Here is a 13,670-nt window from a genome sequence, read left to right as displayed (position 1 = left end):
AACTTCAAAAGTCTGCTGGACCAGATAGCATTATAAATGAAATAATTAAAACCTCAAATCAAGTAATAATTAAGTCAATTGTTAAAATATTTGATTTAATTCTAAAAACGGGTATATACCCAAAATCATGGAAGGACTCATATATAATAGCACTTCATAAGAAGGGAGACAAATCTGATCCCAATAATTACAGAGGTATATCTTCAATCAGTAATCTTCCTAAAATATTCAATGCTGTACTCAATAATAGACTAATCACAGTTGTGGATAAACAGCTGAATAACTGTCAGTTTGGCTTCAGAGAAAACCACAGAACTGCTGACAGTATTTTCATATTAAAATCTTTAATTAATAAATATATACACAAAAATAACAAAAAAATATATGCATGCTTCATTGACTTAAGAAAGGCATTTGACTCTGTATGGAGGACAGCCCTTCTATATAAATTATGCAAAATGGGAGTAGGAAAGTCTTTTTACAGGGTAATAAAACAACAATATTTAAATACAAAATCCTCTTTAAAATATAAAGATCACATTTCTGACTATTTTGACATTACTAGAGGTGTGAAACAATGGGACTCATTAAGTCCTACTTTGTTCAATATTTTTATAAATGATATCACTAAAGGTTTGGAAGATGACAACTCAAGTCCATTGGAGCTCATAAATAGTAAACTAGGCTCCCTCCTGTTTGCTGATGATCTGCTTTTACTATCAGAATCTAAGGAGGGTCTCCAAAATAGTCTTAATAAAGTTTCCATGTTTTGTGAAAACTGGCAGCTTTCTCTAAACATAAATAAAACAAAAAGTATGGTCTTTTCAACAACAAAGCAAAAGCCTGAAACATCTATACTTATTCTGGATCACATTCGCAATTATATTAACTGTATAGTCTCTTGGATTGAATTTTTAGACATCCGTATTTCCGGAAATAATCTAGACTTGTCCGTATTTTCACTACTGCTTACTTTCTCTTCCTCGCCTGTCTATTACAAATGGATGCCACGACAAAACTGCACCTGTGGATATTGTGACAAATCACCGTCAAGTACGTTTCAAATCAATTATAAACTGTTAAATATATATACCGTTAATTCCGTTAACTTGAATTCCACGTTTATTCAACAAATACGAACTGTAATTGTTATTTCTATGAATTGAACTGCAAATTCTACTTTCGTTTTTGACTTGATATTAACGTTGCTTTGAACATTCATATATTTCTTTCGTGCATATTGTAAAATATTGTATTTTTATTTCTTTCAGTTTACCAAACAATACACGCGCTGTAAAACTCCTGTATCATTTCTGGTGGAATTATAATCTACAATCTTCACCCACAAGTTGTTATTCTTTATAATTTGCCGAGATTGCGATACAGTCCCTTGGTTATACTAGCTGAGTCAGGCTCAGCATAGTAAATTGACGACAACCTGTCTTTACATATCCAGACAAGGAACGACAACGTAGCAACGTACATACGTACATACCTTTACACTGGCAGTGGACTACATATCTTGTGTGAACTCGACAGCAACCCAACAACGTTGAGTCAACATGGATCCCAGTCATGTGGAACAACAAGAAGAGATTCAGCCCCAAGAAGGAGATGTCCTTGAACTATTAGAAAATCCGTCTAATATATCACAGTCAGATGAAACTCCCGAGGCTAGGCGAGTACGTGACCTCACGGAAAAAGGACAAGGAGCTTTCACTGAAAAACGTGACAAGTTCTGTCAGGAACTAGAAGCTCTCTGGGCAGACATTGAATCCAAGTTATTGGAAGTAACAACGCCTCCTAACGATCTCCAGCAACTCCTAACAGTCCAGGACAAACTTGTTAAAGCCTGTAATAATTATCGTAGGCTCACAGATGAATACCTAGACTTTCTGAAAAGGACCCGAACATTGGAGAGTCAAAAAGAAATTGATGCATGTAAACTCTCTTTGGATTTACGTCTGTCCAAAGTGGAGCTAGTTATGGAAAAACTACACGAGCATCGCCTCGCTCTTACAAAGGCTAAATCTACAAAAACAAAGACATCTAGAGGCAAGAAATCCTCACACAGTGGGAGCTCCCACGTCTCTGACATTTCAAGTCTTGCACGGAAGAAGCGTGCTAAAGCAGAGGCTGCCAGAACTCAGATAGCCTTTGCTGAAAAACAGGCCTTGCTCCTAAAGCAGGAGGCAATGATAGAAGAACAGACTCTTTTCAAGCAAAATGAAATAAAGGCCGAGGCAGAACAAGAAGCCATCAGAGCAGAACAAGAAGCCATCAGAGCAGATCAAGAAGCCACACGCAGAAAAGCCGGGGCGGAGCAAGAGGCTATACGTAGAAATGCTGAGGCTGCACACCAGAGAGCTGAAATGAAACGCGAGGCCATACGCAGGAAAACTTTAATGGAACAGGAGGCTGCACGTGCAACACGGGAAAAGGCCGAAATTAAAGCTGCTATGAACATTCTAGAAGCACAAAGAGAAGCTGCAGCCGCAGAAGCCGAGGCTCGTGTCCTGGAATACGACGGCAGCCAAGCATTTAGCGATCTTCCTGATGAAAAGGAAGACCCGCTCCAGCGTGTGCAAGATTTCGTCAATAAACTTCCTGTATCAACTGTTGTAAAGGAAGTAACAGGACCTCAAAAGAAAAAACAAATTCCTGTTAAGATCGAGCTGAGTCACGAAGCACCAGCGTTCGTGCCATCCGTGGCACTGAACTTGCTGTCGCAGACCTCTGCCGTCTTGCCTTCAGATACTAAGTCACCGGAAGTTACCTTAATCCCAGATCTGGGATTAGTAACTGGCATACAAAAACTAGGCCTTTCAGATGAGAACCCTACTGAACACCAAAAACAGGGTGTCAAAGAAGCGATCCCTGTCTTACGCACAAAACAAGACTTTATAGAAGAGATCCCTGTTTCACACAAAAAACATGGTGTAAAAGAAGAGATCCCTGTTGCACACCAGCAACAAATCAACCCAACATCGGAGATTACTAGATTTCTCTTGCGTAAGGACCTGCTTTTCTCCCGATTAACAAGCTTTAACGATCGGGCAGAATCCTTCCATACATGGAAGGCAAGCTTTAAAAACGTAACAGACGAGTTACAAGTAGCTGACTCGGAACAGATTGATTTATTAATCAAGTGGCTCGGTCCTGAGTCTGCTAAACATGCCATAAGCATAAGAGCGTCGAACGCCAATAATCCTACAATAGGTCTACAGAGATTATGGAAGAGGCTTGACGAGCGGTATGGTGCTCCAGAAATGTTGGAAGCCTCTCTCAGGAGTAAACTTGACAAATTCCCGACCTTGACGAATAAGGACAACGCACGTCTCTATGAACTGTCTGACATTCTATCAGAAATAGAATACCACAAGGAAAATCCCAAGCTGGGATGTCTGCTAGCTTATTTTGATTCACCGACCGGAATAAACCCTGTCATTGAAAAACTACCATATGGACTTCAGGAAAAGTGGGTTACAAGGGCGTCTAGATACAAATCTAATCACGGCGTTGCCTTTCCTCCTTTTACAGAGTTATCTGCATTCATCAGTGAAATCAGTAGAATTAAAAACGATCCTGGATTAATCTTTGGGTCAAAAGTCACACCAAATACAAAAGGTGCTGCGCCAAGGTTCACGTCTTACCCCAAGACTAAAGTTGGTACTCACAAAACAGCGGTTGAGCAGCTATCCGGAGACGCCAGCAAACAAGGTCTTTGTATTCTGCACAATACAAAGCATTCCTTAAATGAATGTCGAGCGTTCCGAGCCAAATCAATAGAGGAACGCAAAGGTCTTTTGAAAGAAAACAATGTCTGTTACAAGTGTTGTGATTCTACCAAACACAGAAGCCGGGAATGCAACGCACGCATAAGTTGTAAAGAATGTGGAAGTAAACAACACACTACCGCACTTCACATCACTAGACCACAGCAACCTGCGAGTTCTCAGTCTAGCTCGCCTAAGCAAGCCTACGGCGGGGAGCCTATAGAATCGGCTGAAACTAAGGCAACCTCAGTTAACTCTACCTGTACTGAGATCTGCAAAGATACATATAGCGGGAAATCTTGTGCTAAAATACTGCCTGTGAATGTTTATCACAAAGATAACCAGGACAAAGTTATTCGCATGTACGCCATCATTGATGACCAAAGCAACCGGTCACTAGCATCGCCCGAATTCTTTAATTTTTTCGACGTCAAAGATAAACCGGAGAACTATACTTTATCAACATGCTCCGGCAAAGTAGTCACCTCCGGGAAAAGAGGAAGAGGTTTCATCATGGAATCAATCAACTGTAATGACAAGTTTGACCTTCCTGTACTGATTGAATGTGATCATATTCCAAATAATAGGGACGAAATACCTACTCCTGAAGTAACAATGCATCACCCTCATTTAAAAGAACTTAGAGGTAGCATTCCGTCTATAGAGGAAAATTGGCAAATTCTTCTCTTAATTGGCAGAGACCTTATAGAGGCACACCATGTCCTCGACCAGCGCATAGGACCACCCAGAACTCCATATGCACAACAATTGAAACTTGGTTGGGTAGTGATAGGAGAAACCTGCATTAACAAGCAGCATGTTCCTCTTGAGTTAAATGTTAAAATAACCAACATTTTACCTACAGGACAACCTTCAACCTTTCAACCATGCACAAGCAAGTTTGACATCCGGGAAAACTACACAGACCCTGTAACGAAAGATTTACCATCGCCACTCTTTGAAAAAACAAGGGACGATGATAAGCCTGGACAGTCATATGAGGACAAAATGTTCATGAAACAGATGGACAACGAATTTGTCAGAGACTCGAAAGGAAGTTGGGTAGCACCGTTACCGTTCCGAGTGCCAAGACAGCCATTGCCAAGCAACAGACCACAGGCTCTTCACCGTGCTAACATGTTAGACGCCAGTCTGAATAGAAACCCAGTGAAGCGGGAACATTTTCTTACATTTATGAGTAAAATCTTAGATAATAATCATGCAGAGCTCGCTCCACCATTGCACGAACATCAGGAGTGCTGGTATTTGCCATTGTTTGGTGTTTATCATCCGAAGAAACCCGATCAGATAAGAGGTGTGTTTGATTCTTCCACCAAATGTAACGGAGTTTCACTTAACTGCAGACGTTCAACATATGTTTCACTGCTTTGTTGTCAGAAAAGACCACCGAAATTATCTGAGATTTTTATGGCATAAAAACAATGACCTACAGAAGAACCTTGTCGAATACCGCATGAGGGTTCATGTTTTCGGAAATAGTCCGTCACCTGCCGTTGCTACGCTTGGACTCAGAAAAGCAGCTCAAGCATCAGAACAAGAGTTTGGCAGTCACGTGACTAGCTTTGTTACAAGAGACTTCTATGTCGACGACGGTCTAACGTCATGTCCTACTAAAGAAGAAGCCGTAAAGCTCATGAAGGACACACAGCAAGCATTATCAAAATATGGAAACTTACGCCTTCACAAGTTTGCCTCTAATTGTGCGGAAGTTATGTCTACATTTCATGCCAGTGATTTGGCTTCAAATCTTAAAGATCTAGACTTAGAATGCGACAGCAAACCCCTACAACGTAGTCTTGGTCTCAGCTGGGACGTAAACACTGATAACTTCTTATTTCAATTATCATCAGAAAACAAACCGATCACTCGGAGAGAAATTTTATCTACGATAAACAGTCTCTACGATCCTCTTGGATTTTTGGCTCCAGTGATTATTCAAGAGAAACTCCTATTAAGGAAAATAGTATCAGAAACCGTCGATTGGGACCAACCTCTCTCTGATGAAACAGCAGCGGAGTGGAAATCTTGGAGAGATACTCTAATTGCTATCGAAACATTACGCATTCCACATACCTACGTACCGTATCTCAGCAAAACCGCCACAAAGGAGTTGCATATCTTCTCTGATGCATCAGAAAAAGCCATAGCAGCTGTTGCATACCTACGTACGACCGACAGTAGTGGTGAACCAAACATAGGTTTCATTCTTGGGAAAGCTAAGGTTGCACCAACAAGTGGTCATACTATTCCACGTCTTGAACTATCAGCTGCTGTATTAGCAGTTGAGATCACACAAACCGTCATGGATAATTTAGATTTACATATAGACACCGTAAAATTCTACACAGACAGTAAAGTGGTTTTAGGTTACATCAGTAACGAGACAAGAAGGTTCTTTATCTACGTCGCCAATAGAGTAGAGAAAATAAGAAAATTTAGCTCTCCAAGTCAATGGAATTATGTACCAACTAACCGTAATCCCGCAGATTCGGGAACGAGGTCCGTACCTGCTCACGAAATTCATAGCAGTGAATGGTTATTAGGACCAAGACAACTTCTTTTCTCAGAACAGAAGAATTCTGAGGACATTTATCAGCTAACAGACCCAGAGGAAGATGGAGAAATACGTGCAACTGTTAATGTTGCAAAAACATTTGCCACACTTGAGCATAAGGGTATCGGAACTGTTAGATTCAACAGATTCTCCAACTGGACATCACTTGTGCGAGCGATAGCCTTTTTAGAACGTTTCTCCCGTTTACACGGGTCAAAACAGGCAGCATCGGTGACTTCTCTGGAAGGCTTTTCGAATGCCGAAAATTTCATCTTAATATCTGCACAACATGAAGTTTATGGAGATGAAATAGATTGTATAAAACGTCAGGAACAAATTAATAAGCGGAGCCCGATAGCTAACCTCAATCCGTTTTTGGACGAACGGGGACTATTACGAGTAGGAGGCCGTATCGCCAAATCTGACTTAGACCTCCGTGAAAAGAAACCATTGATCGTCCCTGGACGCCATCATATAGGGACATTATTAGTTCGACACTACCACAACAAGATAAAACATCAAGGTCGCCATTTCACGGATGGAGCAATTCGATCCGCAGGATTTTGGATAGTAGGAGCAAAACGCTTGATCTCATCTATTATTCATAAATGTATGACATGCCGCAAACTCAGAGGAAAAACTGAGTATCAAATCATGTCTGATTTGCCAGAGGACCGTCTTGAACCTTCACCTCCGTTTACTAACGTTGGAATAGACACCTTTGGACCCTGGACAATTGTTTCACGTAAAACACGTGGTGGATACGCCAACTCAAAACGTTGGGCAATTTTATTCACATGCGTAGTGACAAGAGCTATTCACATCGAATTAATCGAGGAAATGAGTTCTTCAGCCTTCATAAACGCTGTCAGGAGATTCGCCGCTATAAGAGGTCAAGTTAAGATTTTCCGATCTGACCGTGGAACGAACTTTATCGGCGCAATCGACGACTTAAAGATTGACTCAATCAACGTTGAAGATGGACCCTTCAAGAACTTTCTGTACAATTCTGGTACAACTTGGATCTTCAATCCGCCGCATTCGTCCCACATGGGTGGAGCCTGGGAAAGAATGATTGGTATCACCAGGAGAATTCTTGATTCTATGCTTCTTAACGCAGCCGGAAGAAGCCTAACACATGACGTGCTCAACACACTAATGGCAGTAGTTTCAGCAATAGTGAACTCTAGACCTCTGGTACCGGTATCAACAGATCCAGAGAATCCGTTGATATTAACTCCGGCTATGTTATTGACACAGAAAACCGACTACATATTCACCTCAGATCATCTTGGAGAATTCGATAAACGAGATCTATGTCTTGCCGAATGGAGACGAGTACAGGCTCTTGCCAGTGTTTTCTGGTCCCGTTGGAGGAAGGAATACCTGCCGTTACTACAACAACGACGAAAATGGACCGAAGATCGCCGTGATATCATCGAAGGAGACGTCATTCTTCTAAAGGACAAAAACATTTGCCGTACCCAATGGCCCGTTGGAATTATAGTGAACTCATTTAAAAGTTCAGACGAACATGTCCGAAAAGCAGAAGTGCGAGTAATCGTTAATGGAAAAGCCGCAATCTACACACGCCCTATCGTGGACATGATTCTTCTCATAGAGAACAACCCTGTGTAACTATATGTATATATTTTGGATTTATATAGTGACATTCATATGTGTTATATCTTATGGAATAGTGATATCAGGTAGATTTCAGACGGGGAGTATTCTAGATCACATTCGCAATTATATTAACTGTATAGTTTCTTGGATTGAATTTTTAGACATCCGTATTTCCGGAAATAATCTAGACTTGTCCGTATTTTCACTACTGCTTACTTTCTCTTCCTCGCCTGTCTATTACAAATGGATGCCACGACAAAACTGCACCTGTGGATATTGTGACAAATCACCGTCAAGTACGTTTCAAATCAATTATAAACTGTTAAATATATATACCGTTAATTCCGTTAACTTGAATTCCACGTTTATTCAACAAATACGAACTGTAATTGTTATTTCTATGAATTGAACTGCAAATTCTACTTTCGTTTTTGACTTGATATTAACGTTGCTTTGAACATTCATATATTTCTTTCGTGCATATTGTAAAATATTGTATTTTTATTTCTTTCAGTTTACCAAACAATACACGCTCTGTAAAACTCCTGTATCATTTCTGGTGGAATTATAATCTACAATCTTCACCCACAAGTTGTTATTCTTTATAATTTGCCGAGATTCCGATACAGTCCCTTGGTTATACTAGCTGAGTCAGGCTCAGCATAATACTTGTATATAAAAACAAAAAAATAGAGAATGTTATGGAATATCCTTACTTGGGTCTGCTGATTAAATCAAATGTTAATCTCAGTCATAGTACAGCTGAATTAACAAAAAAGGCAAAAAAGGTTTTGTTTTCTATTAAAACATATACTAATTCTCTTGGCAGCCTTCCTGAGACCTATATTAACTTATAATTCTGAGATAACATATTTGGACTCATATATAACATATTTCAAAGCTAAAAAAAGAGCTTTGGTTTCTGGAAAAATTGTGGACCCATTTAATTTTATTGACAAGACTCCAATAGAAAACTTGCATCTTGGTTATTGCAAGTTTACCCTTGGCACTAACAAGAGTGCCTCAAATTTTGGTACAAGGAACGAATTGGGAAGACTGCCTATTGAATGTCATATAAAAACCCAAACTATTATGTATTTAGCAAGGCTTTTTACCTCAAATTTAAATCCCTTATTACATGAATGTTTTCAATTAACTAAAACTTTGGATTCTAGTGGCTCCTATTCATGGTTCACTTTTGCAAAAGATATTCTTTCTGAATCTAACATTGATATAGATAGACTAAAAACCTGTAATAATTTAAAACAATTAAAAAATATTAAAAGCTATATTAAACCCCAAATAAACTCATATTACAACAACCTGTTGATGGATAAGTTGAAATCTATTGACGATAAAAGTAAATTAAATTTTTATAAAGGACTTGAGCCAAATCTATTGATCAAACCTTACCTCTCCAACCCAAACTTTGAATTTAGAAAATTAATTACAAAACTTAGAATCAGTGACCATTCATTACTAATTGAAAAAGGAAGGCATTTTAAAATTCCTCGCGAAGAGAGACTTTGCAAAAAATGCAAAGTACTAGATGATGAGAAACATTTCTTAATAAATTGTTCTCATAATTCAAATATTAGATTAACATTATTTTAATTGCATAAACAGAGAAGTAATTCATTTGCTAATCTCACTGACAATGACAAAGTTATATATATACTTAACCCATCAACACCAACACAAGTGAATAAACTAGGATCCTTTATAAAAAAGTCAATGGAACTGAGGACAGGGGACCCTTTAATATTTACCTGAATTTGTGTATATATATTGAGTTACTTAGTTATTGTCTTTATTTGTTTTTGTTGTTGTTATGTCACAAACTGTATAGTTTATATGGCAATAAAACTTTGAATTGAATTGAAAAAATTGAATTGAATTGAATTGAACTATAGAATGTGTTAGGAATTTACCTATCTTATAATGTAGCAAGAAAACGGGTCGGGTGACCCCATTGTTTCTTTTTCTTAACTGAAAGCATACTATTAAAGCCATCTTCTCATATGTTATCTCAAATTCTATGGTGTAGATTACGCTTTATTGCAGAAAATTTGGGTTTCCATGCAAAATCTATACAAAATTTGTCAATTTTGAACACCGTGTAGCGTGAAAACCAGCCCGGTGACCTATTATTTTTATTATTTAAAAAAAAGCATGATATAAACTACATTTTGGCATATTTTTAAAATATTCTATGGATTATTATTTAGACACTCATCTACCTTAAATTCGAAATATTTAAATGTCTTTAACTTTCAACGTGAATCCTATTTGAGGGTCAGTGGAAGTCCATTGCCAGAAAATATTATCCCCTTTTTAAATTGTTACTTAGAAGGAATCTTTTTTAACGAATGATTTTCATATTTTGTAAATAGTTTTGGACACTTTATATGACAAACAATCGATAGCTACTGGTGCTATAATAATTCGATATGGCAATATATCGAACCTTTGAGTTTTAGATATGACATGATAGGTGGTGAAATGAATTATTTATTAGTATTTAATTTTCTATACTCAGAATACATAAACAACAATACTTTTATTTTTCCCATTATATTGTCGCAAATGTCCATTAAGAAAATTGCCTGATCGATGAACCAATAATTAATTGTGAATGACATGAATTCTTGTATTCACCGATATTCCAAAGCATGATGTATCATTACTATCTTTATTGATGACCAAGCAATACATCGAGAAAAATAAATGTTTTCATTTCTAAAAATATTAGTCCCTAACAGTTATATCCCCATAAAGTAACTTTTCATTTCTGTTTTGCGGATTGTTGGATTGTCCAGTTTTTTTGATGGGGTTCTAGTTGTTTAGTCTTTAGTGTTTTATGTTGTGTCTTGTGTACTATTATTTGTCTGTTTGTCTTTCTTTTTTAGCCATGGTATTGTCAATAGATTTAGGAAGACATAACAATAAACAACTTTTACAGCGTAAAAACACAACATAGGAAAACAAATCACTGAGCAACACGAACCTTTTAAAAAAAAAAACTGGAGGGCGATTTTCGGTGCTCCAAAAAGTATGCAGATTCTGCTCCATTATTGTTGTTTGTCTTTTCGTCAATTTAATTTTTGATCCTGGTGTTGTTTGTTATGATAAAAATATGACTATTTAATGTTCTTTATGTATGAGCTCATTAGCAAATAAAAAAACAAGAAAATAGAAAATAAACATAAAGAACACTAATTAATATTATATAAATGTTGATACAACTTTCTACACATCAAAGTAATCAGTAAATTCCAATATTGCACTAGTGCAATAAATCTTCTAAATTCATGACGTCATCAACGACAAAATCTTAAATAAATTTTTACTTTCAAATATTATATTGCTATACAATAAAAGGGTTATTGCATGAATATTGGGGAATATTGTCTATCGTATAACATATATTGCACTCGCAAGATCGTGCAATATAAAATTCTACTCGGGACAATATTCCCCAATATTCATGCAATAACCCTATAATACCATAACACTAGATAGTTTGAACCTCCTCTTGCAAAACGCATGGGTTTTATCTTAAAATGCGGCAACTTAGCTATAAAGTTTATATCGAACATGTTGGACCCAAAATAGTCTAACGATTAAATACTACAATCGGCCTTAACAGCATTCACATTGATTAGCTGCGGAACCGTCATTTTATGACTTTATTATGAAATTTGTTGACAGTTTGCAGAACTGTATCTATGGTCCGCAAATTGTCATAATTATAATAATAAGAGCTACGATTGTATTTCTCTTGTAAAGCCTCACATATTTCATGCATTTGAACCGCTATTCTGTATGTACAAACCATGTAATTGCATTTTGTAAATTTTCTGAACAAATCAAGATAGAGTATATGTATTCATGTGAAGAGAAATGTAGCGGTCTTGATTCAATTCCAGACTAACTAACAACCTACATATAGCTACATTTATGTACCATTTGCAAAACTGTTATATCATTTTACTCAATGTGTTATAACACAATCCCTGTATCCGGATGTCATAAACTGTATAGAATGGCTTTAAACAGGACATGAATGTACCAATAAACAACCATTTAACATAGTATCGGACATATAGAATGGATTTATAAATCAATTATTTAGTCTGATTTATGTCAGGAATCATTCAAAGAACAGTCCATCACAGACGAAGCTAGAAGTTTAGTATTGCGATTACGCTTTATTCATTTGGGGTATTGACATTTGTAATTGGATTTATGAAAATTGGTAAATATCAACAGAATGTTGATTCATTCAGAGATGTGGACTTTTTATTTATAGAACAATAACAATGGAATATAATTCAGGAATTCTGTATTCTTCTATCCCTCACATTTTACATTTGTTTAATCCCTAATTATTGCAACAACCACTGTAGTCGGTTTTGTAAATTCGAATCCGTTTTAGACTTCCAGAGTACAGTACTAAAGCAACTCTTTCTATCAAATATCTAATCATAAGCAGGCATGAAGAATAAAATATCTTTTAAAACGGAAATAGCGATTCACATCAATGTATAAAGATAATATAAATATAGATTATTACATTGATACAAGTGGATTATCGGATTTACCCAATCGAGATAGTTAAATTATCAAGTGCAAAGTCCGAGCCTCGGCGAGGACTTTAAAATTTATAATTTAATTATCGAGATTGAATAAATCCGATAATCCACGCGTTACTATGTAATAATCTGTTTCTCTTATGATTAAAAGATAAATCTACTTTTTTCTAAACCAAAATACCCTTCGAGTGCATTCCACTTTCCACGAAGTTGTCAATTTCATTAACACATGTTAGAACATTTTGATCATTTTAGGGAGCTGAGAGAGGTTATGACTCTTTGACTCAGCCAATCATCTTCTGAGATCACCGGCAACCACACGTTGATTAAATTTTTTTATACAACGGGTTCGGTTAAGGGATATTTTTCCATAAAATTAGAGAAACATTATTTACACGGAACTCATATAGAACACAGAGTTTGAAATGTCCTTGATTAACAATTATAGGTTTAACCTCGTCACCCCTGTAAATTTTGATATCTATTCACTCGAAAGAGTTACATTTGGAAATATGACTATCGAGAGTGGATACGTATTGCAGTTACATCTCTAACTTATAAAAGTATCATGAATTTTTATTGGTTCATATCTAGTGTGTTTTTATTTCATATTGTTTTCCCTCTTTTTTAGTTTGTGACCGGGATTTTTTATCTCTCTTTTGAATAGCGGTATACTGCGGTTGCCTTCATTTCTTACATCTGGCGAGTACTGATAACAGAGGCAGTATAGTCATGAAAAACTCTTTTCTATGATAAAAGATGACATAAATTATCAAAACTGTGGCCCGGAACACTCTTAGGCACAACTTTATGTTTTATGATAATATAATGTGTAGCAAATAAAAGCAACAGTAGTATACAGGTATTCAAAAGTCATAAATCGATTAAAAGAAAACAAAATCCGGGTTTCAAATTAAACTGAGGGAAACACATCGAATATAAGAGGAAAACACAGCCACAACAGAAACACTGAAGTGCAAAAAAAAACCAACCTCCAACATACATAGAAACGAACTATTTGATAACAAATATTATTTGGTATTATTCACGTTATTTTGGTATAGAAAATTTAAAGAACAAAATGGTGGATTGAACCCA

At 36.7% G+C, this 13,670-nt stretch overlaps 1 protein-coding gene and 1 long non-coding RNA gene across 2 annotated transcripts; both read left to right on the top strand.

The window, feature by feature from the left end:
* Positions 1-922: 922 nt before the first annotated feature.
* LOC143049577 (uncharacterized) lies at positions 923-3,163 on the top strand. Its single transcript, XM_076223179.1, has 3 exons — positions 923-1,053; positions 1,272-2,580; positions 3,150-3,163. Exons 2-3 carry the CDS (start codon positions 1,563-1,565, stop codon positions 3,161-3,163), a joined length of 1,032 nt encoding a protein of 343 aa, XP_076079294.1. The 5' UTR covers positions 923-1,053; positions 1,272-1,562.
* A 2,054-nt stretch (positions 3,164-5,217) lies between these two features.
* LOC143048397 (uncharacterized) lies at positions 5,218-8,568 on the top strand. The gene is made up of 2 exons (XR_012969813.1): positions 5,218-8,273; positions 8,492-8,568. It is a non-coding gene; the product is annotated as an uncharacterized LOC143048397 (long non-coding RNA).
* Positions 8,569-13,670: the final 5,102 nt, after the last annotated feature.

Source organism: Mytilus galloprovincialis, chromosome 10 (assembly GCF_965363235.1).
Source record: "Mytilus galloprovincialis chromosome 10, xbMytGall1.hap1.1, whole genome shotgun sequence".
Lineage (NCBI taxonomy): Eukaryota > Metazoa > Mollusca > Bivalvia > Mytilida > Mytilidae > Mytilus > Mytilus galloprovincialis.
Note: the sequence above shows the minus strand (reverse complement) of the source record. Positions and strands in the feature narration are given on the sequence as shown.